At 48.8% G+C, this 22,772-nt stretch overlaps 2 protein-coding genes and 1 long non-coding RNA gene across 5 annotated transcripts; 2 read left to right on the top strand and 1 right to left on the bottom strand.

The window, feature by feature from the left end:
- The first annotated feature begins 7 nt into the window (after positions 1–7).
- PLPP5 (phospholipid phosphatase 5) lies at positions 8–5,514 on the top strand. 3 transcript variants are annotated; one of them, XM_064497655.1, is made up of 8 exons: positions 215–417; positions 725–833; positions 2,203–2,293; positions 2,709–2,772; positions 3,413–3,537; positions 3,961–4,131; positions 4,454–4,593; positions 5,350–5,514. In XM_064497655.1, exons 1-8 carry the CDS (start codon positions 347–349, stop codon positions 5,353–5,355), a joined length of 777 nt encoding a protein of 258 aa, XP_064353725.1. In that variant the 5' UTR covers positions 215–346; the 3' UTR covers positions 5,356–5,514. The 3 variants fall into 3 exon arrangements, with proteins under 3 accessions (XP_025970019.1, XP_064353725.1, XP_025970018.1); XM_026114234.2 differs by lacking the exons at positions 215–417; positions 5,350–5,514 and adding an exon at positions 8–26 and having other exon boundaries at positions 4,454–5,221; XM_026114233.2 differs by lacking the exon at positions 5,350–5,514 and having other exon boundaries at positions 4,454–5,221.
- A 311-nt stretch (positions 5,515–5,825) lies between these two features.
- On the bottom strand, positions 5,826–21,156 carry DDHD2 (DDHD domain containing 2). The gene is made up of 18 exons (XM_026114227.2): positions 20,978–21,156; positions 18,766–18,974; positions 17,203–17,393; positions 16,268–16,357; positions 15,689–15,809; positions 14,429–14,518; positions 13,118–13,253; positions 12,218–12,426; positions 11,974–12,044; positions 11,622–11,741; positions 11,320–11,415; positions 10,734–10,862; positions 10,478–10,633; positions 9,875–9,977; positions 9,614–9,778; positions 8,834–8,996; positions 8,438–8,556; positions 5,826–7,882 (listed from the first exon to the last, which is right to left on the bottom strand). The coding sequence occupies exons 1-17, from the start codon at positions 21,154–21,156 to the stop codon at positions 8,466–8,468; spliced, it is 2,319 nt and encodes a 772-aa protein (XP_025970012.2). The 3' UTR covers positions 5,826–7,882; positions 8,438–8,465.
- LOC135323645 (uncharacterized) lies at positions 5,978–22,408 on the top strand. The gene is made up of 7 exons (XR_010385127.1): positions 5,978–6,045; positions 7,776–7,859; positions 13,004–13,160; positions 14,362–14,644; positions 15,734–15,926; positions 17,400–19,153; positions 21,016–22,408. It is a non-coding gene; the product is annotated as an uncharacterized LOC135323645 (long non-coding RNA).
- The last annotated feature ends 364 nt before the right edge of the window (positions 22,409–22,772 follow it).

Genomic DNA, 22,772 nt, shown 5'->3' with positions numbered 1-22,772 from the left:
CTTAAGTTGTGCGCCCGCCGGGTTAGGTACGGTCGCCTCTGAGCTGTCAAGTGCTGCAGAAACGCCCGCAACCTGATGGAGATGCGATGCACAGTGTGGCAGGCCCGCTGCTGCCTTTGCAGAGCGCGTTCGGGGGAGCGCGGTGTCGGAGCCGCGGTCCTGCACCGCTGGCAGCAGCTGCTGGCGGCTTGGCGAAACCCATGCGATTCCTCGCACTGCTTCCTGGTGCCACCCGGAATTGAACCGCCGCGGCTCTCGGCCGGGCTGCGCGCGGGGGAAGCGCCGCCCGCCGCGCCGCGGCTCCGCCTGGGCCGGCCCGGAGCCGAGCTGACCGGGCGGCAGGGCCATGCGGCGGCCGGGCCCCACGGAGCTGGCGGCGGAGGCGGCGGTGCGCGGGCTGCTGCTGGGCGCCTTCGCGTGAGTGCGGGCGGGCGGCGGGTCCCGGGGGCCTCTCGCTGCCGCACGCGAATCCCCGCAAGGCGGGCGGGAGAGGCAGGCTGCCGCGGCTTGTGCAAAGCCTCCAAAATAAGGCTGTTTCCAGCGCGCCTGGCGTCTAGCAACAATTTCTGATCCGTCTCAGCTTTGCCCTTAGCTTTCTCGTGGGTCTGCATCCTTCTCCGGTGCAGTGGGAGAAGACGAAAGTTGTCCGTGCGTGCAGATCGGGTCTGAACTGCAGTCTGCAAGTGCAGCTTGCCCCAAATCTTTTCCCTTTTCTCTCCTCCAGGATCATGGAATTTTTGCCTCCGTTTCAGCGTGTTGTGCAGCCCGAGGAGATGTGGCTTTATAAAAACCCCTATGTAGAAGTGGATCACGTGCCCACTGTACCTATGTTTGTAAGTTCAGTAGCTTCCTATGTCTGTTTCGTTTGTTTCTCTAATTAGAGTCTATTATTTCAAAACAAAGCTACAGGAAAAGGCATGTGTTGCACATCTGTGTAGTTTTGCGTTATTACCAACAAAAAACAGCATTTACAGTCATAGTCTTTTGTCATTTTAGACTCTACTGCATCAGGTTGTCTTTTGGACTTAGGTGAAATTATGAAAAACTAGTGAAATCATTTCACAGTTTTTCATAATTGAATTCAATTCCATATTGATAGTACTGCAGAGTATGGTATTTCTCTCACTGTTGGGGAATGTTTTGCTTAAAAGCAGTCATTTTCAACAGAATTTTATTACAGTTTTTATTGTGAAAATATTTTCCTTAGATCTCTAGATTCTGTTAAAATAACTTCATACGAAATTATAAATTTTGGCCTAGCTTCTGTAATCACGCATGTGGACTGGAGTTTAGATAGGTTGGGCAGTTTTGCAAGCTGGCGCATAAGAAAGGACTCTGACTCCCAAGGGAGAAATGACTGATGGAGACAATGAAAGGGGAACAAAAACTGAAGCGAAGGTCAAACAAGTGGTGTGTCAGTGAGCTGCTGACCTAGCTGCTCATGTGCATCGTGAACGTAAGACAAGAAAAGAAGACTTAAAAAATAGATGGAAAACTTCAGTTAAGCTTTTATTCTTTTTAACTAGAACTAGATGCTGCTGATCAAGGACTAATCTCTGTGCTTTCAAAGTGCTAGAAAATGAAAAGGGTTAAGGTGCTGTCACCGATGTGAAGGGATGCCTGAAAGCAGAGTGGGAGGAGGGAGCTGCACGCAAGGCAGCCGGCCGGAGCAGCGATCGCTTGTGCTGGTGGCATTGCTTACACCAGCTTGAAGATGTGCTGGGCCTTTTGCAGAGCAGTGAGGACAAGCTCCCCTGCTCTGTGGAGCTCACCCTCTAAGGGGGTAAAGCAACAGGAAGGAGCGTGATGCAGAGAGAGGCTTTTTGGTGCACTATTTTGGTGCGCTATGTTGCTGCCTGTTTCCTTTCTTGCTGTAGCATGCACAGCATCCTGCGGCCCATGAAGTTGCTTTTGTACATGAGAGGTTGTCACTGGATGTCAAACAGCAGAGGGAGAGCCATGCTCTGGGGAACATAGGCTTAGATAGGGTTTGCTGCTGAGGTTATTTGCTCTAAATGTAGCTGGGGCTGTTTTTTTGCTTTCTGATGAAAATTAAATTGTGTTTGGAGGGGACAGATTGCTGCTGGGCTTTGGAGAATGAAAGGTTTATAGTCTGCTTAAGCAATCGCTGTTGTGTTTTGGTGAGAGCGCTTGAATCTGCTGCACTAATAGACACCTAACAGTTTTCTCATTTTGTGGCAGTTCATCTCCTTTCTGTCTCCCTTGCTGCTGATTGTCCTGGCGAGGTTGTTCATGAACGCTGACCAAGAGGACACACGGGAAGCCTGCCTAGGTGAGCTCCCTCTTAACCCAAATAGCTGCAGCCTCGCGGGAGATCTGCCCTGGTGCTGTGGCTGTGAGCCAGGGAATCCTCGGTCCGGCAGATGAGTCCTTCGCCGTTGCCGGGGCACAAGTGCTGTGCCGGGCATTGCAGCAGAGCTGCCTGGCTCCTGCTGAAGTTCAAATACTGCTGGTATCTGAACGTGCCTCAAAGCTACACGGGACGTGCGTGAAGAGCAGTGAGTCTTGGAGTGTTGTTCTTCAGGACTCCAGCTAAACAGAGAGGCCTGGGCTGGAGGCTCAATATCAGGTGCACAGTCAGCCCCACCTGTAGTTTCTCTTTGCGCCAAGAGAGGCTATGTTAGGGTAGAGGTTCGTGCGTGCTGTGATGAGAACAATGCTGACATCGGCTCTCTGCTCTCTTCCAGCTGCCAGCCTTGCTCTCGTCCTGAACGGGGTTTTCACAAACGCCCTGAAGCTGGTTGTGGGGAGGTAAGGAAGCCCACTCGCTCCCTGTACCTGGGAGGAGTGCTTTGGCATGTGTGCAGGGAATAGGTTGAGATGGTTGCATCTCCCTGGGCCAAGTGGTCTGGATGGCAGGATGTTATCCATGCGGAACAGCAGCCTCACAAGTTTTGCTCTGTGTGCCCGCAGGCTGTCTGAAGGCACCTCCACTGAGGCCACATGGAAATTCAGTACATGTAACACATTTGCTCCATTGCTAGATGAGGGGGATAAGATAAGCATATTAGTAAGATAATCATATAATCTGCTGGGTTTACCTAATACATTGGTCCCTGCCCTGAGCAGCAGTGGGGTGGTGATGGTTTTCTGCTGCAGTCTGGTTCTAGTGTACCTAAACCTGCCGGCCTGGGCAGCATTGGAACTCGGTGATATGCTCAGTTTTGCGTTTCTCAAGGCCTGAGTCACGTTACCTTCCCATTGCCACATGTGGAATGAACTGTGTTAGGTGTTTGGCTAGTGCATTGGGACATAGGTGCTTCGTGGAAGCACGGGGTGTTGAAATGGCTCCTGAGCACCATGCTAGGAGTGCCACGCACGGGCAGAGTCACTGTTCAGGGATGTCCGGTCCGCGCCACAACGGGCTATGTGTTGTGCTCCTCTGCCCTAGGCCACGTCCGGACTTCTTTTATCGTTGCTTCCCAGACGGACGAGTGAACACTGAGCTGGTGTGCACGGGGGACCCTGGCATAGTGGCTGAGGGACGCAAAAGCTTCCCCAGTGGACATGCTTCATGTAAGTGTTTCCACGTCCCCTGCCTGTTGCAGCCCCAGACGGAGCCAAGCACAGTGAGCAGAAGCCCATGGGGAGTGTGGATTGGGTTTGCTTTCTCACACCTGCAGCTTTGGCCAAATTCATTGGCCTCTTTGGCGGCTTCAGCTTTCCCTCTGCAAAGCAATGGGATATATAATGTAATGTGAAGCTGTCTGCAGCTCCTGGGAGGAAGGATGCTTGCCTAGTTCCAGCTGCTAGGGCTCCTTCACCACTCACCCCGTGCCTGCCATTCCCGTGACTTGCACGGGCAGTGCGGGCTTCCCCTCTCAGTCTGTCCACCAGAACAAGGTGCAGGGGCGAGGATGATGGCTGGCTGAGGGCCCACGTTTATCTTTATCTTGGACCTCCAAGAGCTGTTTCTGAAGTGTCGTGCTTCTCTTCTAGTTGCCTTTGCTGGTCTCGCCTTCTCTGCCTTCTACCTGGCGGGGAAGCTGCACTGCTTCCTTCCGGGCCGAAGAGGCCGGGCTCTGCGGCTCTGTGCCTTCCTGCTCCCGCTGTTCGCCGCCACTCTCATCGCTCTGTCCCGCACCTGCGATTACAAGCACCACTGGCAAGGTGAGTCGGGGTCTGCTTGTGGACTTGCACTGGGGGAGTCGAAGGGGCTGGGCAGAATCAGGTGCCACGGGCAGGGGCACCGTGGTAACTCGGAGCAAGACAGGGTCTGCGTTGCCACATGTAGAGACCTTTGGAGACCAAAATAACAAACTTGGGTTTTTTAATTACTTCTCTAGCGGTAATCTTTTTGTTGCCTGCAAGGTGTTAAGTTGCGGAGCTACCTCAAATGCTGTGAGCAGGCTGAAAAGCAGCCTGCTGGAAAGTTTACTTATGTGGTTGCAAGAGTAAAGGGAAGTTAACTCTATTCTGATTTTGCCTGCAGATGTGTTGGTTGGCTCAGCAATTGGCTTTGTGCTCGCGTACCTCTGCTACAGGCAATACTACCCTCCGCTGATGGACTCCATGTGCCACAAGCCATTCCTGTGCAAATCCAAACAACTTCCAGTGCCCCAAGAAAAGCCGGTGACTTCCAGCTTTCGCCTAGATGTATAATGATAGGGCAGGGGAAGGCTTTGGGGAGGTTGGTCATGGTCCACAAGAAGTGACTCAAATGAGGATTAACTTGAAAAGCAAGTAAGAATTTTTTGGTTCTGCAGTGTCCTGCTTAGTGGACCTGTGTTTAGTTTCACAAAATTTTATAGGTGTCCCTTCCTTTGGACCTGCTCTGAAGTGAGCCAGGTATTCAGCATGCAAGCCTGCAGGAGGAATGCCTGGTTACAAAAGATCCTGATGTGAAAATTGGAAATAAAATCACAACTTATGTGCCATGCACGGATGGGTGGTCTTCTGTCTAGTCTACAGTGAGAGAATGCAGAAAACATGATCAGATGTTCTCCTTCAATTCAGCTCAGCATCCCTTTTCATAGAAAGAGTATGCTGAAGTGCAGGACCTGTTCCTTGCACTAAGTTTAAGCACATCTGTTAAATCACAGTTGAATTAATCTGGAGTAGTAAGTGCAAGGCTGCAGTCTTTAACCATGTATTTAATGTGGGGAGAGGGAAGATGAAACTAGATTGTTATTTGTATTATTGTGCTAGCCCTGTTTTTTCTCCTAATTTGCCAAATAAAGAAGTTTAATTTTTTAAATAAGAGCTATATTACCTGTGATACTAAAACCTTTGCTTTGATATCTGGGTTTATTGCTGTATAAACCAGTTTCTTCGGTATGTCTGCATGGGTTTCTAGGTGGTGTTTATTTTGTATCTCTTTCTTTGCAGCTTTAATACAGCACACAGTTATAAAGAGATGACAATCGCCAGAAAATGAAATGGTGTCTTAAAGCATCCTTTTGGAGTTGCTTTTTTTCTTCACCATGGTTTGGTTTCTCAGACAATGGAAGGGTAGAAAGCTGCTGAGAAATCCAAGGCACGTCTATATGGCAATATTACTGTAAGTAGTTATTTCTCACTAGTTTCCTGCATAGATATACATATTCTTTATTTAGTGTACATACGTGCAAACAGCAAGGTGAGACTGTGGCGGAGCTAGGCACGTGTGCCTCCAGTGAGCTCAAGTCGTGACAGTGGTGAAAACACCCCCTCAGCTTCAGCTAGGGACACGTAAGCCTGTCAGGACCCTGCATTTTACTTTAGTAGAAGTTACAGAAATAGCTTTACTTTCCCCTGAAATTGTGCAAATGTAAGTTCTTAAACCCTTCCCCTCTTTCTCACCCACACATGCACACACGACAGCCATCTATTTATTTATTTATTTATTTATTTAGGCTTTTACTGGAAAAGACATTAAATAACATTTAAAATGTATTTTTTTTACAAAGTGCATAACTTAACAAGCTGATCATGACAGCATCCCCTGTTAAGACTGTTTCTTTTGATACTCTTGTAGGAGACGCTTTAGCAATCAATCAGTAATTCAGGCTCCGACTGAGCAGCAATGTCTGTTTCTGCAGTCAGGTAAAAGAACAGCTTCAGTTCTTTCTGAATGGGAGGAGGGTTGTGGATTGCAAACAATACCTTTTAAATAGTGCAAATAATGTAGTACAATGGAGGACAAACAAACTGAAGCTGTGAAAAAAGGCTTGTTACCCCACACAGGGCAAAAGTCAGTAGGAAGTGGTTTGGCTGTTTCCAAACACTGTCTGAGCAATGACCTTACGCATCATTGAAACATCTGCCTTCCCCTTGCTCAGAGGCCCAGGCTTCAGCGTAGCCAGTGAGTCAGCCTGGATGATTTTGGTCACAAGGGACAGATCACCTGAGGCTCTCTGGCCCCAGTTACCCTTAGAGTAGAGCTAACACACGTCAATGAGCTGCAGACCTAACTCTGTGTAAAACTGTTTTAATTTTCTCTGTGGAATCATTAAGACATAGTGTCCACACCCTATGACCTGGGCTCCGACTTCACTAGCTGCATTTCATATATTTAACAACAAAAAGGGCAACTGGAGTAGTGCCGGAGCCTGGCTGGCACTAGGTCCCTGTAGCCACCTTGAAAGCCCCATGGCAGCAGAACAGTAGCTTTGCTCCATGCTCCTGCAAAGCACGGGAGGGTTGTCCCTCCAAGGCTCTGAATCGCTTGGACACTGCTGAGGAGCAGCTGCTTCCTCCTAATTTAGCTACAGTTCCGATCTGGAGGTATATCCTTCCTAGCATTAGGTTCCCAACTCTGCAGGAATTGAGACTTGTCATTTTGGGCTTTGTATGTAGTCACGAAAAAGGAGGCAGATGCGCTCAATCCCTCCTTGAAGGGTTCCATGGAGCACAGAGCACCTGAGGCCTGAGGGTCTAGATCCCTAATCAATAAACTTGGACTAGACGCCTCTCCAGCTAAATCTGACTTCAGCAGTGGAACTCAAGGAATGGAGAATAGAAGACAAGCTCCCAACTTGCTTTTCCAAAAGGCTGTCCCTCATACACCCTTGGCCATGGACTTGAGGACATATGGCTGCTTCATGCATGGGATATACATAGGCACTAGCTGCGCTGCCATCCTACGTAAGATACATGCAGTGCCTCGGGGAGGCCCCTCATTTATTGGCCACAGTAGGCTCAAAGACAACGATGCTGAGAAGTCAGTACTAATGTATTACAGCAGACAGTAAAGCCTAGTTCAAGTATTCACAAACATGCCTCTCTCATGAGTTGTTTTTATGGGGCAGTCTGTTCTGGAACACCCTGTGGGTGCAGAAACCAAGCTGCAGCAATTCAGGGAGATAAGAGTGGTTGGCAGAGAAATTCCTGCTTGCTTAGCAGATGCCTGGGCTCCTTGTTCTTCAGTTCGCAAAGACCGCAGTGCTCTAGCCTCTCTAGTGCTCACTGTTACAGGAGGGAGAAGGACAATGCCTCATCTCTCTCCTGAGAGAAATCAGCAGGCCCCTTTGCTCAACAAGGCTGCTATAGCTCTCTCCACACTGCATGTTTAAGGCTTTTATTTCTCAAAGGTTGCAAGCTACAAGCTGGGAGCAGATTTCAGGCCCTTGTATGTTGGTTCCTAGCCTAGACATCTAGTCTGCATTCATACTGGTGCAATAACTTACAAGGTGGTCAACACAAGTTGTAGGGTGGAGGGTTAAGAGTACATGTTGCCACAGGGAGTCACAGTGCAAGTGCTGTGTGTGTTTTTGAAGAAGTGTTTTCCTATGATTTTTCTACCCAAAATGGAAGAAAATCACCCGTATCTCCAGGTAGCAGCAGGTACTTGGGAAGCAGCATGCAGGACACAGCAGCAGAGGAGGGAGGAAGGCAGAGAAGAAATCTGGACTTTCCTGGTGAGTACTGAGTTGGTTTGGATCTAAGAAAGCAAAAGAAAAATGTAAGAATAGCCATACTACAGCAGACCAAAAATCCATCTGGCCCAATCTCCCACATCCAGCAATTACCAGCATTAGACTTAGAGTACAAGAAACAGTAAGAATGAATCTTTCCCCTAGTCTACCCTCTCCCAACTATCTGCACCATAGGGTGAAAACACTCTCTGTAATAATAGCAGGGTTCACGCTGTGGTTCCCTACCTGTCTATAAGAAATGTCTAGCCCAGGAGGCTTAAAGTATAGGCTTCGTATCTGGTCATTTCCTTGGTGGATGCAAATGATCATAACCATGAGCAAATGCTCTTGCCCCTGTATTCAGCAGCAGAAGTCTATTAGCTATCCCTGTGCCTGATAATGCTTGTGTGCAAGATGAGAGGAAAGAAGCCAAATATGCTAACAGGCCAGAAAAAAACCCTAAACAAACTCTGCCTTTGGCATGGCACCATAAATATGAAACATTTTTCCTTCAAGTGAACCAGATGCCTTCAAAGGTCTTTTAGGAAATTCAGAAGAAAGGTATAGGAAAGGTGACTTACATCAAATTGCCAGGAGAGCACAAGTTGGTCATTGGCTTCCTGGCAAAGGTTGATCCAGTGTAATGCCTTGTGTCTGGTAGATCTCTTTAAGAACCAACAAAACGGTGTCTTCTGACTCCCTAGGGGAGGAGAACATTGGAATTAGAGTGGGACACTTCCCATTCCTTCAGGGCATCCATAGTGATTATGGGGTAGATGCAGCCCTCAGCAGATAGTATTGAGCAAGGAGAACGTCACTGGTTTTCTTCCTCTGGCCCTACTCACCCACTGTGCCTGTATTACAGGCAAGGAGCATAGCTTGCTTACTCAATTAAGGCTTTTTACTATATTAACTTTAAAGATGATGACATTCTGGTTACATCAGACTTGAAGCCTAGTGGTTATGAGGAAGCTTACCAATAGCAGAGATGGCCTTGTAGTGCAAATAAATATTCATTAAAACTCTCTATTGGCTTCTCCTGCAGCACATAGTCTATACGATGCCCTCCATTCAGCATCCCCACATTAATGTGGGAGGCCTCTTCCTTCACCGGTTCGGGTGTCTCTTCTGGCTTTGTTTCTAAAGGAATAAAGCAGAGCAATGTGGTTCAACCACAGCTGCTGGTGCCCATTTCCATTATGAAAATGCAGCAGCATAACAGTATACTCAGAGCTGCCCTCCCCTTCACCCAGTGGACAGGACAAGAAGAAATGTAGGCCAGCTCTCACTTTGGACTCTTCTTGCAGATGAGAGATAGTTTATGTGCTTGGTCCCTTTCTCCCTCCTTTGGCTCTCTGACTGTCAGAGAACAGTACTGCTAGAAACAGCTAGAGGAAGGTGATAGGCTTGGCAGTCTTGCAAAGTGGTGGTGTGTGCCACAAGTCCCTGGAGGCCTTTACTGACCAGACGGGTCGCCCTCTGAAAGCAGGGAGCGCCAAGTGCTTGGGAGAAAGGCCAAATTCATCTTCCCCTTTGCCAGGCAATAACAAGGGAAGGCCAGAGCATTTGGAAAGACGAGTGCTTCAGCAGTTCAAAGGCAATCTATTTGCTGAGCACAGAAAACAGCAGCTCCACCTGGGTTTGAAGCTAGGACGGGTAACGAGCTAGTATGGCTGCAGGGAGTATGAGAACGTGCTGTTGGGCTGGTCATGATGCTATATCCTCAGCTCCCCCCCACTCCCGCGTTGATCACGAACCTGCCTGCTTCCCCACACTGGTCTCTGCTTCTGCTTCAGCATCAGCAGCTGCAGCCTCGACAGCTGGCAGTGGGGCTCGAGTGAAGGACTGCCAGGCTACCCGCAGGGACCCCAGCAGGTTGTTCTTGAGATCCACGCTCATGCGAGTCAGCCCTTCTTTCAGCTCTGAAATGCACAAGCGCTCAACGTCAGCCTGCAGAGCAGCAGCAGCAGCTACTGAAGCCCAAGGGTGGCCTGGGGAAGGCCTGCTATTTACCTTACCTAGGTGCATTCGCTTCCTGCCCTTGTGGTGAGGAAGCAACATCGGCTCAAACTCCACATCTGGGACAATCATGGGCTCAATCCTGTATGCCACTGGGTCAAACTGTACGGAGGAGGTGAACAGTGAGAAAAGGCTTATGCTATGCAGAATCACAGAAGGGCTGAGGCTGGAAGGGACCTCCGGATGATCATCAGGTCCAAACCCCCTGCCAGAACAGGTTGCCTAGGACCATGTCCAGTCAGATGCTGAATATCTCCAAGGATGGAGACTCCACAACTTCTCTGGGCAACTTGTTCCAGCATTCAGCCACCCTCACAGTAACAGTTTTTTCTTATACTCAGGCAGAATTTCCCGTTTTTCAGTTTGTGCCTGTTGCCTCTCATCCTGTCACTGGGCACCACTGAGAAAAATCTGTCTCTGTCGTCTTTACACCCTCCCTTCAGATATGTATATGCATTGATAAGATCCCCCCGAGCCTTCTCTTCTCCAGACTGAACAGTCCGAGCTCACTCAGACTCTCCTGCTATGAGATGCTCCAACCCCTTAATCATCTTTGGGACATTCCACATGTTTAATGCAGGAAGGCTATGACTTATACATACAGGGTGGAAGATGTTGAAGAAGCCTTTGCAGGTGGGCAGGCTGTAGTTTGGGTTGATCCGCTTTACTCCTCGCACGGTGAGAAACATCCCGATGGGAGACCCGAAAGCAAAGAAGATGGTAGGCTTGTAGATTAGCTGAGGATAGTTTGCTGAGACCTGGGAGAGAGGGAGATTTGGAGTTGTTTCATAAGACTGTGCTGGTGTTACGAGCACCTCACGGTTCCAATTAGAGTATCACAACAAGCCCAATAGTTACCTGCCCTAAGCCAACATCCCGGTACTGGCAATTCCTTCCTTCGCTTGTGCTGTCAGAGTCAAACTGAGTGGAGGATCCAGGCTCTACTCTGCTGTGCCCAGCAGCCGTTGCTTTCCGGTCACTGACGTCCTGCAACAACAGAAACAGCAAATAGTGCAATTCCTGCAGGGATTGTACATGGCAGCCAGTCATTCCTACCCAAACTTGTGAGGGGAAAAGTGATTTTGCAAGGCAGTGAACTGACTGGGATCCCTTATCCTCCAGAACCGAGCAGGGACGTGTCACCAGCTTTTTTAGAACATCTCTTCAAAGCAAGAAAGTCATTCTAAGCACTATTACTTTCTTCAGTGTAACACATGAAAGCAGCTGCAGATGGAAACAGCAAGCAGCTCTGTTGCCACAACCAAACAACACCCTTGTGAAGGCTGTCTAAACAAGAATAGCAAGGAATGAGGAGTTTAGGGTGCTCAGAGACTGCAGCCTCACATCTTGGTTTGTACCAGACTGACCATAAATGGTGAAAATGGCTTGTTTGAGAGCAAGGGAATGTGATCTAGAATGGACATAAGTTGTGCAGAAGACAAACCTGCATCTCCCTTTTGGAGCTGATGTAATGAAGGATCTTCATTCTTGGTCCCAGGGGAATTCCCATTTCTTTAAGATCTTTCTCCGTACACAAGAACTAGAGAAAAAACAACCCAGATATTACTACTGGAGCAGAGAGATGTCTGCAGTTAGATAATTATGTTCTCTAGAATTCTGTTCCTGCTGCACTCCTAAGAGACAATTAATGTGAAAGTGACTCAGTAGCAGGGAGATGGGCACACGGTGGGAGGGAAGAAAAACAAAGAAGAAACACAGAGATGGCGAAATAAGAGAGCTCCTTACCAGTGCTTGCCTGTCCATTTTCTCCTTCTCAAAAACATCACAGTATTCAGACAGCTCTAACGTCTTCAGGATTTCTTTGACTTGCTCAGCACCTCTGTTGCTTGAAGTTGTCCTGGACCCCTTTGAATATAACCATCAAGGATCAAGTTTTTGGCTAATGTATTTTCTCCTCTGCATTTTGGAATTTCTCTTCTCTCCCCCTCCCCAAAGCAGCCACAGCGGTTCGACCTGAGGATTTGCTGCTCTCCTCCTACAGACACGGGGGTCACTGCAGTACGGCAGTACACGCAGCGCAGTTACCCACGCAAACGCTGTGCTGTGGCAGTAGCCCACCAGCCCCGCGGGAGCATACCTCTTTGCCGTGCTCTCCATCCTCAGGAGCAGCCTTCTGGTTCGTCAGGAGATCAAACAAAATGAGGGACCCTAGAAACCAGGTGCGCACACACGAATACAATGTCAGCATCTTGTAATGGAAAAAGAACACAAGCCATCTGCCTTCTAGGCTGGAAACAGGGATACTACCCGCACTCCTCCCACGCTGTGGATGTTACCACGCTGCCCTGGGACCCGGGGGGACCCAAGGCTAAACTCCTCACCTAAACTGTGACCTGCAATGGAAACTCCTCCTTTAAAGTCGGGGTTCCTCTGCAGGAAGAGCTGGTACAGCCGGTTCATTTCCGATGCCACCGTATCCACGATGGTCTGGCAATAGGTGGAGCTATTGTAGAAGAAAACATCCAGAATGGTGTCGTTTATGAAGTGGCGCAGACGATTGATGCTCGGCAAAGTAATTCGCTCCAGGTCACTGCATGGAAAAAGGAGGAGAGGAAATTGCAGTTAGAGGTGCCAGTGAACTCTTATCACACTTCGAAGGCAAAACTCTGGCCTTAAGCTCATGGAAAGATTGCCACTGTCTTCAGAGGATGTTCTAACCCAGATTCTCAGTTCGCACTAAGACAGAAGCTAGAGCAAGGCCCTTCCTCTGAAAGACAGCACACAGGAGCTCTCCCCGGCAGAAGGGGAAGGAGCCTACGCTTTCTTCTCCAGAGAATCTAACCTGCTCTCTCCCCTTGCCAGGGCACTGCGAACAGTGCTCAAGTGGAGAACTGGGGTATCCAGTTTCCAGAGATCTTTAGTAAGATGTGAATGTCCGCAGTCCCGCTTTGCATTCTGACATTGGCTAGGAACAGGCAGACCCCTTTCCTCTCCCGCGGCACACTGATCAGAGCAGACACTTGCTGTGCTGCCAAACAGCGCTGGGCAGCGGGGAGGAGGTTCGGGCAGCGAGGTGCTCGAGGGGGACCCCGTCTGTACTGCTCATCTGTGCACACGCTGCATTATCAGAGCCCAGAGAACACTCAAAGCTTTTCTTTTTCCTGCAGTGACTGCTAGGGAAAGCACAACATACCCAGGAGAAGTCTGTGTGCTTTGGCAGAGGAGGGCATTCATTTCCACAGAGACTGATACTGCAGGAGACCGCTATCTAGGACACTTACACGTCCACCCCGGTGGAGTGGAGGGAGCTGTGCCAGTTCACAGGTAAGAACTCGACCCGGCCAATCTGTTGTTGCTCCTGGGCTTTCTTGAAATGTGCTTGCAGCATGTTTAGGGAAACGTTCCTGAAGTCGTTCACTGAAAGAAAGCATGAACTTTTATCAAGATCAACGATGCGCAGGGCTATAGGGCAAGCCTGCTGCATCAACAACACTTAATAAGATAAAAGAAAAGATCATTACCAAGGGAAATCCCACCAGGGTCTTTAATCTGCTGCTGCTACCCTAAGACCTTCAATCTTTAACTACAAGATCAGGGGAAGGCCCCATGTCCTTAAGTGTGTGTTTACAGGATTTTGCTGTTCCATCTGTAACAAGCCTCCTTTCCACGTGTGCAAGGCTTTTACACAGCAGCCAGGATAAGAAAGGTACTTTTAGCAGTCAAAAAAAAAAAAAAAAAAATCAAATCTGTTGTGACAATGCATACATTAGAAAGGGAATCTTAAGGGAGGGAGGAGATAGACTTGAAATTACTTAATTTTGAGGAAGCAGAGAGGCTGATTTCCTTAATTTCAAGTGGTCTTGAAAACAGTTTCATTAGATATACATATAGGAGAATAGACTGTAGTATAGTAGAGGTATATTTTAGAAGAACTAAAGACAGCTTGCTGTGAAAAATCTCAGCTCCTTTGATTTCTACAGAGTTAAATCATGCTGGGTTTATGGGCAATTTCAATGACTATGTTTCCTACAGAATGGAAGCATTCTGAGCAAATAATGTACAGGGTCAGACTAGAGGTTTTAGATCAAGAATGGGTGCTTAGAGAAGTGTGTAAGATACCTCCTCACTCTCCCAACCTCCATCAACTTCCTCAGCCAGAAGCTGTGTCCCTGCTTTGGTCCCAGATCACTTGGGAGGTTGCTGTATGGAGTGTTACATGTTAGACTTCACCCAATGAGATTAACCCACAGCAACAGACTGAGTAAGTTACTAATTAGTTTAGCAGGTTTAGATAGTTACTTGGAAAATCTGTATCCAATTTGGGAAACTCAGTATTTTGAACAGCAGCAGAACAGTGATCAAAAGTGGCTGTCCAAACTTTTCCAGATGGTAGGATTTCATGGGTCAGTGAAGTGCTGTATTTAAACTCCTCATTGCAGTAAGCAAATTCTACCGTGCAACTTGCCAAGCTGAGCGTCAGGATGGATTGAACGCGCTCTGATAGCATGTCATATTGTCTGTGCAGATTGGGGGTTAATTGCTCTGCTAAAAGCAGCATATGGAAAGTACCCCAGCCCTTGCTCCACACCTACCACACTGGACAATGCTCCGGAACCGAATATCACACGCTGGACCGATCCCGTGAACTACGAAAACCAGATGATCAATTTGCAGAGGTTCTCCTAAGAATAAAAGAACAGTTCAAAGCACAGGCCCTGCAGGAGACCTTCTGCCTAAGTGGTAAACTGATCCACTGAAACCAAATACTCTGCAGGAGAACAGAACCTCCCATCATCATCTTAGTCTAGGTGAAAAAAACTTGAGTGAGTGCCTGGGTTTTGTGCTTTAAGAGTAGTGGGAATTCTCATGTTTCTGAACTGCTTTGCTCTGCTAAATTCTGTAAGAATGCCTCACCCCCCCACCTTAGCCCACCCCTTTGACGGATTCAGATCAATGGGACAGCTGAGGAAGGTGAGATGGCTCAAAGAGCCTCACCAATTCTGTCTCCATCGTCAGTTCAGCAAGCCAGAGCAGAAGTGGATGTTCCCCACGGTTCCCACCTGACCTGCCTCAGGGTCACAGTCACCACTGCCACGTAAATGGGAGACCATCCCAGCAGAGGGAGAGCACGAACCAGAAGGACTTGTTCCAAGGGCTCTGTGCACAACCTTCTCTGGTGAGTCACCAAGCCCATGCATAGTTAAAGGCTTAGCACTCAGGAGGCCTGGCAGAGCTGCAGCTCTGAAGTAGACACCAGGTGGAGTTACATTCTGTTCCTTCCTCTCCCACACACTTTAATTTGCTCAAGTACTTTTCTGAAGGTATGCACAAACTGATAATGAAAGGGTTAGACAGGAGCAAACACGCCTGCCCTCACCACTGGGACAGGTCATGAGGTCTGAGAGCAGAGCTCAAGCACTGTGAGAAGGGACAGAGCTGACCCACAGAAGAAGGGAGAGCACGCATGCTCCAGCTACACACCTGTATGTAGCTAAGCAATAACCCTTGCGTCCTTACCATGGAGAGGAACTCTTCCTTTAAGGACATATGGGCCAAGACCTCAGGGATAATTTCAGGCACTGCAGTGCTTTCAAGAGCTCTGGTTTCAAAATGCAGGAGCTGGGAGCACACCACCTTCCTCCCGTATGCCTTGTCTCTGCATTCATTTCCACTGTGAGCTCTGATACTAGAAAGGTTTCTGAAATTCATTCAGTTCCTTACAGCTTGGAACTTTCAAACATGCCCTTTATTTAAAAGGATCGTGAATGTTTCTGTCAATCTTTTTGAAAAAACAGTGTGGAAAACAGACTGTAGCTTTGCCTAGGTACAAGAGAAGGGGAACGCAAGCTTACCATTGGGGATCTCAGCAGCAATGTTTTCTACTCCTCTCTTTACAGTTCGAGGTCGACCTTGTTCCATAGGAGTTGAACCCCAGTCGTCAGAGGTAGCAACCGGATGGTAGTGCACCATGAGCTTGTAAACAAGAAGAACCCGTCATTAAGCTGCAGTGCGTAACATGGTTAAGCAGAAGAGAAATTTCTGGCAGTCCTTCTACCAAATACCTGAAGTGTCACTTCACTACAACAGCTGGTAAGTGAGATACTGTGCTGATACAGAACAATGCTATCGTAACTACACTGGTACAAGCCCTTTGCACAAAGGTAGTTAGTGAAAGGTGCTTAAAGAGAAACATTATGGTGTGAAACAGGCTCGCTCTCTACGGATACTGTTACCTGCTCTTGAGTAGGTAAGAGAGGGAATGCCATTTTGACAAAATTAATTTCTAGGCTGACATGGTTAAAGGAAAAAACATAAAACGAGAGTGAAGACAGGCCCCAAAGAGAACTAAAGGGGAGGCATGCAGTGGCTTTCCTTCCATCTCTGAGGGATGTCTTTGCCAGTCAACAGAGGGATCATCATGTTTGCCTCACCTTTGGGTTGTGCAAGATAATGATTTCCCTGCTAGGGGATTCCAGTTTCTTCTTCCACTCATCCAGGGTTACAGCAATCATATAAGCTTCCTAAGGAAAAGGGCATCCTTTGTATGTCAGTTGAACGTACTTCCATGAATATTCAACTACTTAAGAGATTTCCCATCCATCTTAAGGTATCTCTTATCAACACACTTTGTGAAAGAGGCATAGATATCATTGAGGTGAAGCTGGAGAAACAACAGAGTCACCTAAGTAACACCCGTTAAAGAGTTTCCAAGAAGCAACAATTTTAATAGCAGCAATTCAGAACTGCGTTTGTTTTGTACATAAGAATACAGATTATTGTAAATATATATATTTTTATATATATGTACCTTCCGTAAGAAAAGTCTCTAAGCACTGACAGTAGACACTACTAATGAACGTAACAGTCAGCAGTGCTTAGCAGATCCCCATCACGTTTAGTACCCTTTCTTGCACGTAAAAGTCCCTTGGCTTTAGCGGAACTATTAGCATAGTGAAGATGATTCCCAAAGGGAGAGTTAGACTGTAGAAGTCGCAGCAGACAAGGTCGGGAAAAAACATCGAAGATGCTAAAGAAAGACTGCAAGCAAGGCCAGAGTTGCATGGCATACTGAAAACAACTGGACAGTTAAACACAGCAGAAAGATCCAGGAAAGTGTTAGAGCGAGGGTAGGAGAAAAGGGAGGCTGCTTAGCTACCACGTGGTGGGAGGGAGACAGCAGCAGTGTTTACAGTTATGCTAATCAGATGTGGAAATGTCATACTAAAGCCTCTTTTGAGTTCATGTCCTCAAGCATGACTGGTGCCAGTGCCCCATATGGAGTTTGGGACATCACAGCTAGTATTTGACAGTTAGAAACCAAAATGCTTCTTGGCAAGATGAAAGCTACCAGGAAAGGTGTGTTTACCTCCAATTCTTTACTGAAGGTCTCCGAGTAGGGAATATACTTATTGTCCTTGTCTCCCTTGTAAAACCAGGTGCAACGACGCACTTCAGATACCTTCTCCTCCCAGTACACTGCAACGCGCTGCCTCTTCTTCAAGTGCACGTCATACCTGCCCCCTGATGTTGGGACAATCAGATCTTCCTTGTCTCTCCCTACAGGAACCAAGGGCTGAAATTAATCATGCAAGGTTGAGAAAGGCGTGCTACGAGAGAGCTTTTTACTATGCCAAATCAGAGGGACAAGAGTTGAGCACTTTCTACAGAGAGCATACCAAGAAAGCCCACAAGCAACAGCAGTAGACACCAATGTTCTTCATATACGAGCACACAGGACCGCATTGAGAGCATCCAGGTAGAGACATGCCTGGTGTCACGCTTCTTCCAGAGGCAGAAGGTAAGATCAAGGCATTAAGCTACAAACAGCTGTCTTCCCTTCTGGAGCCAGGCACAGGCTAACATGGTCTCTTCCTGCCTATGCTTAGATGGTAAAACGTGAATTTTTGGCCTTAGGAAATGCATTGCTTGACACTGGAGGTTTAGGGCTCTAGATTTCTAAGCATTCCCCTGTGAATCAAACAGAGAACTCTGCATATTTAGTTCTGCTGTCTCTTGGGTCCGACCCATTAACGAGACTGCAGCTACAGCGCCCTGTGTCAGGCTCTGCTCTCTGCTCTCGGCACGTGAACCACTGGCACAGCTTTTAATGCAAAGCTTTCTTGGAGAGGGAGGAAGAGGTCAAACAGTGTTCTGTAACATCTGTTAGCAGAACCAGCACTTTAAACACACTCCTCAGCAGCATGTCGTACACGGTGGTTGTGCACGCAGACCCTATTTAGCAACACGAGGGCTCTGTGCTGAAGTGGTACTGCTCAGACTAGACCCAGCGGCTGTCCAGACAGCACCTTCACAAGGAGGTACTCACAGAACACCACAAAATCTGTACACCAGCCTCCCCTTGGGAGAAATTCCCTGTGCTGTTCTTTCAGCTGCCATCCTGTTTACACTCTCCCATTCATATGAGAATAATGCTTTGCAAATAAGTAGATTTATATATAATTTAAAGGATATATCAAATGAATGAGGTCTGACCATATAATGCATCTAAAGAATTTAGTTATTCATGTGTTTAAAGGTCTAAGAGTAGGTACATTGCCAAAAAAAGTCCAAATTTAAAATTCCAGAGGCAAATTTTTCCATCCCAGGCAGAAGCCATGGATGTATTCAGAGAATTCCCCTCTGATAATAGGATAGAGCATCACAGACCCACTTCCTCAGACAACACACTTGATGCTTCCTTACCAGTCTTTTAGGACTTCACCTGGCCAGGTCCTGATTGTGTTTCTAAGATCACGGACTAGGTATTTAAAATGAAGGGCTATTTAAAATCAGAAATTATAGGAGCTGAAGCCAAGCAGTGCTGTGAAATCCTGCAGTCCAGCCTGTGGCGATTCAAAACAAGAACTCATGGAGTTTCGCCTGTGCTTTTTGACGGGGCAGCACCTGACAAAGGGCGTTTTTATCCTACCTGAGGTGTGAGCCTCTTCCAGCCTCTCCGAATCCTGCGTGCTGAAAGGGATCCATCGCTCTCTGGAGTCGACGACCTTGCAGTAAAACCAGTGGGGAACAACAGCTTCGTACTTATTCGCAGCGTCTAACTCCGGAGCCTCGGAGGAAGCGGCTGAGGCGGGCGAAGAGGGCTGCTGTGCCTGTTGCTGTTCTTGAGCCGACATGATGCTGAACAAAGGAAACAGGAGACACAGGGACCTGAATTTAAAGACCCTCTGAAGCGTTTGTGCCCCATAGGATAGCAGATGCCTCCCCCAAAGCCGTAATGATTACTGGGGAGTGAGCCGGGCTCACGGTTCGCTGCCACATCGGGGAGAAGCCGGTTCTGCAGGAACGCGCTGGCGGAGGTGAGCGGGCTGCGGATCCCACGCGCGGGGCCGGGGCCGGGGCCGGGTCAGACCTCCGCGGGGCGCCGCGGCCCGATGGGGAGGGGAGGGGAGGGAGGCCCGGGGCGGCGCGGCAGCCAGTCCCCGCAGAAGCGCTGCGGAGAAGCGCGGGGCTGCGGCCGGGCCGGGCATCCTCCGGGCCGAACCAAGCCGGGGCCGCACTATGCGCCCGGGCCCCGCCGGCTCGGCCCGGCCTCATGCAGCGCTGCGACGGAGGGCGCGGGGCGGCGTATGTAAATTAACGAAAATATCCATATTATATATCCACACACACATATATATTTTATATATATTATATAATTATATATATACATATAGATATCCCCCCCCGCCCCGGGCATCCGCGCAGCCCCCCGCGCACCCACGTTACCGGCGCGGCCCCGCAGCTCCTCCCGGCGCGGCCCGCGCGGCAGGGCAGGCCCGGCCCGGCCCCGGCCCCGGCTCCGAGCCCGCCCAGCCCGGCTCCGGCTCCGCCCGCCCCGGCCCCGGCTCCGCCTCCGCCGGCAGCGGCAGCGCCCGGCCCGGCCCCGGCAGCGGGAGGAGCCGCGGAGCGCAGCGGCCCCGGGGCGGCGCCGAGCGGAGCCAGCGCAGACTCCGACCAGGGGCCCCCGAAAGCGCAGACCGCTGCCCGCAGACCCCCACGCTTGAGCCCCGCGGCTGCTCCTTTCCGCTGTCGGACAGAGGCCGCCCGCGGTGCCCACCCAGCCGGGCGCGTGCTGCTGCCCCCCAAGCCCCGGCCCCACGCACCTGCGCCTGCGCGCGAAGCCTGGGCTGTGCTATGGGGGCTTTATGGTGAACGCAAACAAGAGAGAGGAGAAAAGATTCATTTTCCTGCACAGTGCTAAGCTGAGAGGCCAGCCCCCAAGTCCTGCATCTCCTCCTATGCAAGGACGGGATCTTGGGTGCGTGGTGGTCGGCTGTCCTCCTTTTCCCAGGCTCTAACACTCTGAACAGCCCCAGCCCTGCCCAGCTCCCCTCCAGCAAACAAAAGTTGAGGGCCCAGAAGTAAGTGACAAAGTCTAGGCGGAGTCACCGCACCAGGACAGTTGCACGATGGTGTCACTGCGTAGCAGCGTACCCAGATGCCATCACAGGCTTTTGATGCCAACGCTAATTAGGACATCACTGCCAGTCTTGACCTCAGACTTTTTATTGCATCTCTAAGCCAGGTGTAGGTAGGCCAGGATTTGGCCTGTTCATACAACCCTTTTTTGGCAGCCTCACAGGGAAACACACATGCAACAGAGCCAGTTGCCTCCTACATCCAGTGTGGACAAATACTTGAAACTGGGATTCTCCTCAGTGGATACCATAGGATGCTGATTTAATGGGTTGGGGGGTTTTTTTGTTTTTTTTTTTTTTAAAAAAAAAAACCTTTGGTGCCCCTTTTGCCTTACCTTATGAAGGTACACTAGTCCTTTAGTGAGGAAGGACTCCCCTTTTAATACCGGTGGTGCTAGAAGCGAGAGGCGACCCTGGCACAGGAGGTTGGTTTCTGCAGAGCCCAGCCTTGCAATAAGTACAGAGAAAGGCTTTGCAATTTGGTTCTTGTGGTGTGGGTGGATATTGCAAGATAAACCTGTTCAAGAATCGGCACCTTGGATACCGGGACCTCCGTGCTCACCTCCACCACCGTGAGGACTAATTACTTGCTAGATGGACTTCAATGGCCAGAAGTGCTAAAAAACTCAGTTTCACATCTATAAAACACAAGGCTACAAACCTTGTTAGTGCAGCCTTTCCACTCTCTGCAGGGCTACACCACTCTCCGCTAACGAACCGTACCTACGTTTCTCTCTGCAGCATCTCGTTTGTCCTTCCAGGCCCCGGTCCAAGTACTGACCCACCTCGGTCCTGCTTCGAGGGCGATCGAAGGCAGCGGGGCCTCGGCAGGGACAGAACGCAGCTATGTCAGCTGGAGTTTTCTGCGGGCTGGAATAGGGAAGATACGCCTTAATCCACATCAGTCCTACTGGTTTTGCAGGGCTTCACCATCTGTCTAAGGGATGAAGAAATGCTGCTGTTTGGCTAGAAATGTAATCCACAGTAATGTCTTTTCACAGAGCTCTTCAAATACCCAAGCTTGCTGAAATGATAACCTACCATTTCAGCCCACTTTTTAATTTTCTTTCATGTGCTTTTAGATGAGGGTTTACATAATCCTCTGCCGAGTCCTTCCCACGTGCCAGGAGAGAAACTCCGGAAGAGGAAATCTTCTGAAGGAAACTGTTACCTTAATGGATTCAGCACTAGAACACCAAGAAAAGCAAACCACCTCCCTCCTTCCTCTCAGGCTTTGGCTCATAGGCCATGCACATACTTACAGTTTTTCTTATAAACGGATAAAGGTATCATTCTTGCCACGTCTCTGCAGCAGGAAACCTTTGTACTAGTCCACAGAGCACTGGTGATACTACAGCAGCTGAGCATACATATTTTCCTTCTCTCCTAGCTGACTGCATTGCAGTGTTATTCAGTTTGCAAAGTAACCAGGATTGCTCCACAATCCTCTTTGTGCTAGTAAAGCTGACTACCTCTTTTCCCTGGCAACTAACAGTTAGTGCTGAGAATGAGTATTAGAGAAAACAGGATGCAATAAGCAATAGAGCTTTGTTCTTTATGCAATTCATGCTACTAAAAATGAAACAAATACAGAAAATAAAGTTTCAGTCAGTTCCTTGAATTTCAGGCTCTAATCCAATCTAGCCAAAAGCTCCTTCCCTCCACATACCTGTAAGTATTGCCTTGCTGCAGCACTTCTGCTTATTGTGCCATATCCTCGAAAAAACAGCAGGGCTGACGCATCAGTCCCCTGTTTGTCAACGGGCACGTTGCTCGTGACAGTAGCAGAAAGAGCTCCGAAAGCTCATCAATAGCTGCGGGAGAGAGAGAGAGAGATCTGCCCTAAAGCTAGTAGCCATTTTGGTCATATACCAGCTCTAGAAAGTATATTCTCATTTAAAACTAGGCTTCAGTTCTGCCCTTTCTTTTAATGGGAATGAAAATTTGAATTTATGGGGGTTGATTCAGCAGAGCAGTTGGGTACCTTGCTATTAGGAGCTGTGTGAAGGAAGGCTGCCTGCATCAAGAGCTGTCCTTTGTAACTGTAGCAGCTATCCATACTGTAGAAGTCCATACACACTGGTTTAAGAACTGAGTGATTTCACTTTCTTTTCCCTTTGCTGAAGTATGACTTACCCAAGTCATCTCTTGCTAGAACAAATTTCAGACTTTGGCTAGATCCTGCAAGAAGGGAATCCAAACCTCTATTTCAACAGCCATGCCAATCAAATAAAAAAAATGAATGTGGCAAGAGAGGAAGAAGTGAGCTCTTCTGTAACTCTTTAGAGAGCACAGATACTGCCAGGGCTAGAGCTGGACTTGGTGCTGAGCCTGGAATCGCTGGAGAGAGGCGCCGTGGGGTAAGGTGATGGGGCTGAAGCACAACTATTGCACTCTGCAGGGATGGGCGTCTTTGTTAGTTGGCTCCACTCCTAAATATGATTTACAGTAATTAGATCTGCATCCGCCTCCAGTAGAAGGGGAGTGCCTTCTAGCCAGACAGGGGTGTTTTCAGAAT

The sequence above is a fragment of the Dromaius novaehollandiae genome, chromosome 26, assembly GCF_036370855.1.
Source record: "Dromaius novaehollandiae isolate bDroNov1 chromosome 26, bDroNov1.hap1, whole genome shotgun sequence".
Lineage (NCBI taxonomy): Eukaryota > Metazoa > Chordata > Aves > Casuariiformes > Dromaiidae > Dromaius > Dromaius novaehollandiae.
This window is presented reverse-complemented; position numbering and strand designations above follow the sequence as displayed.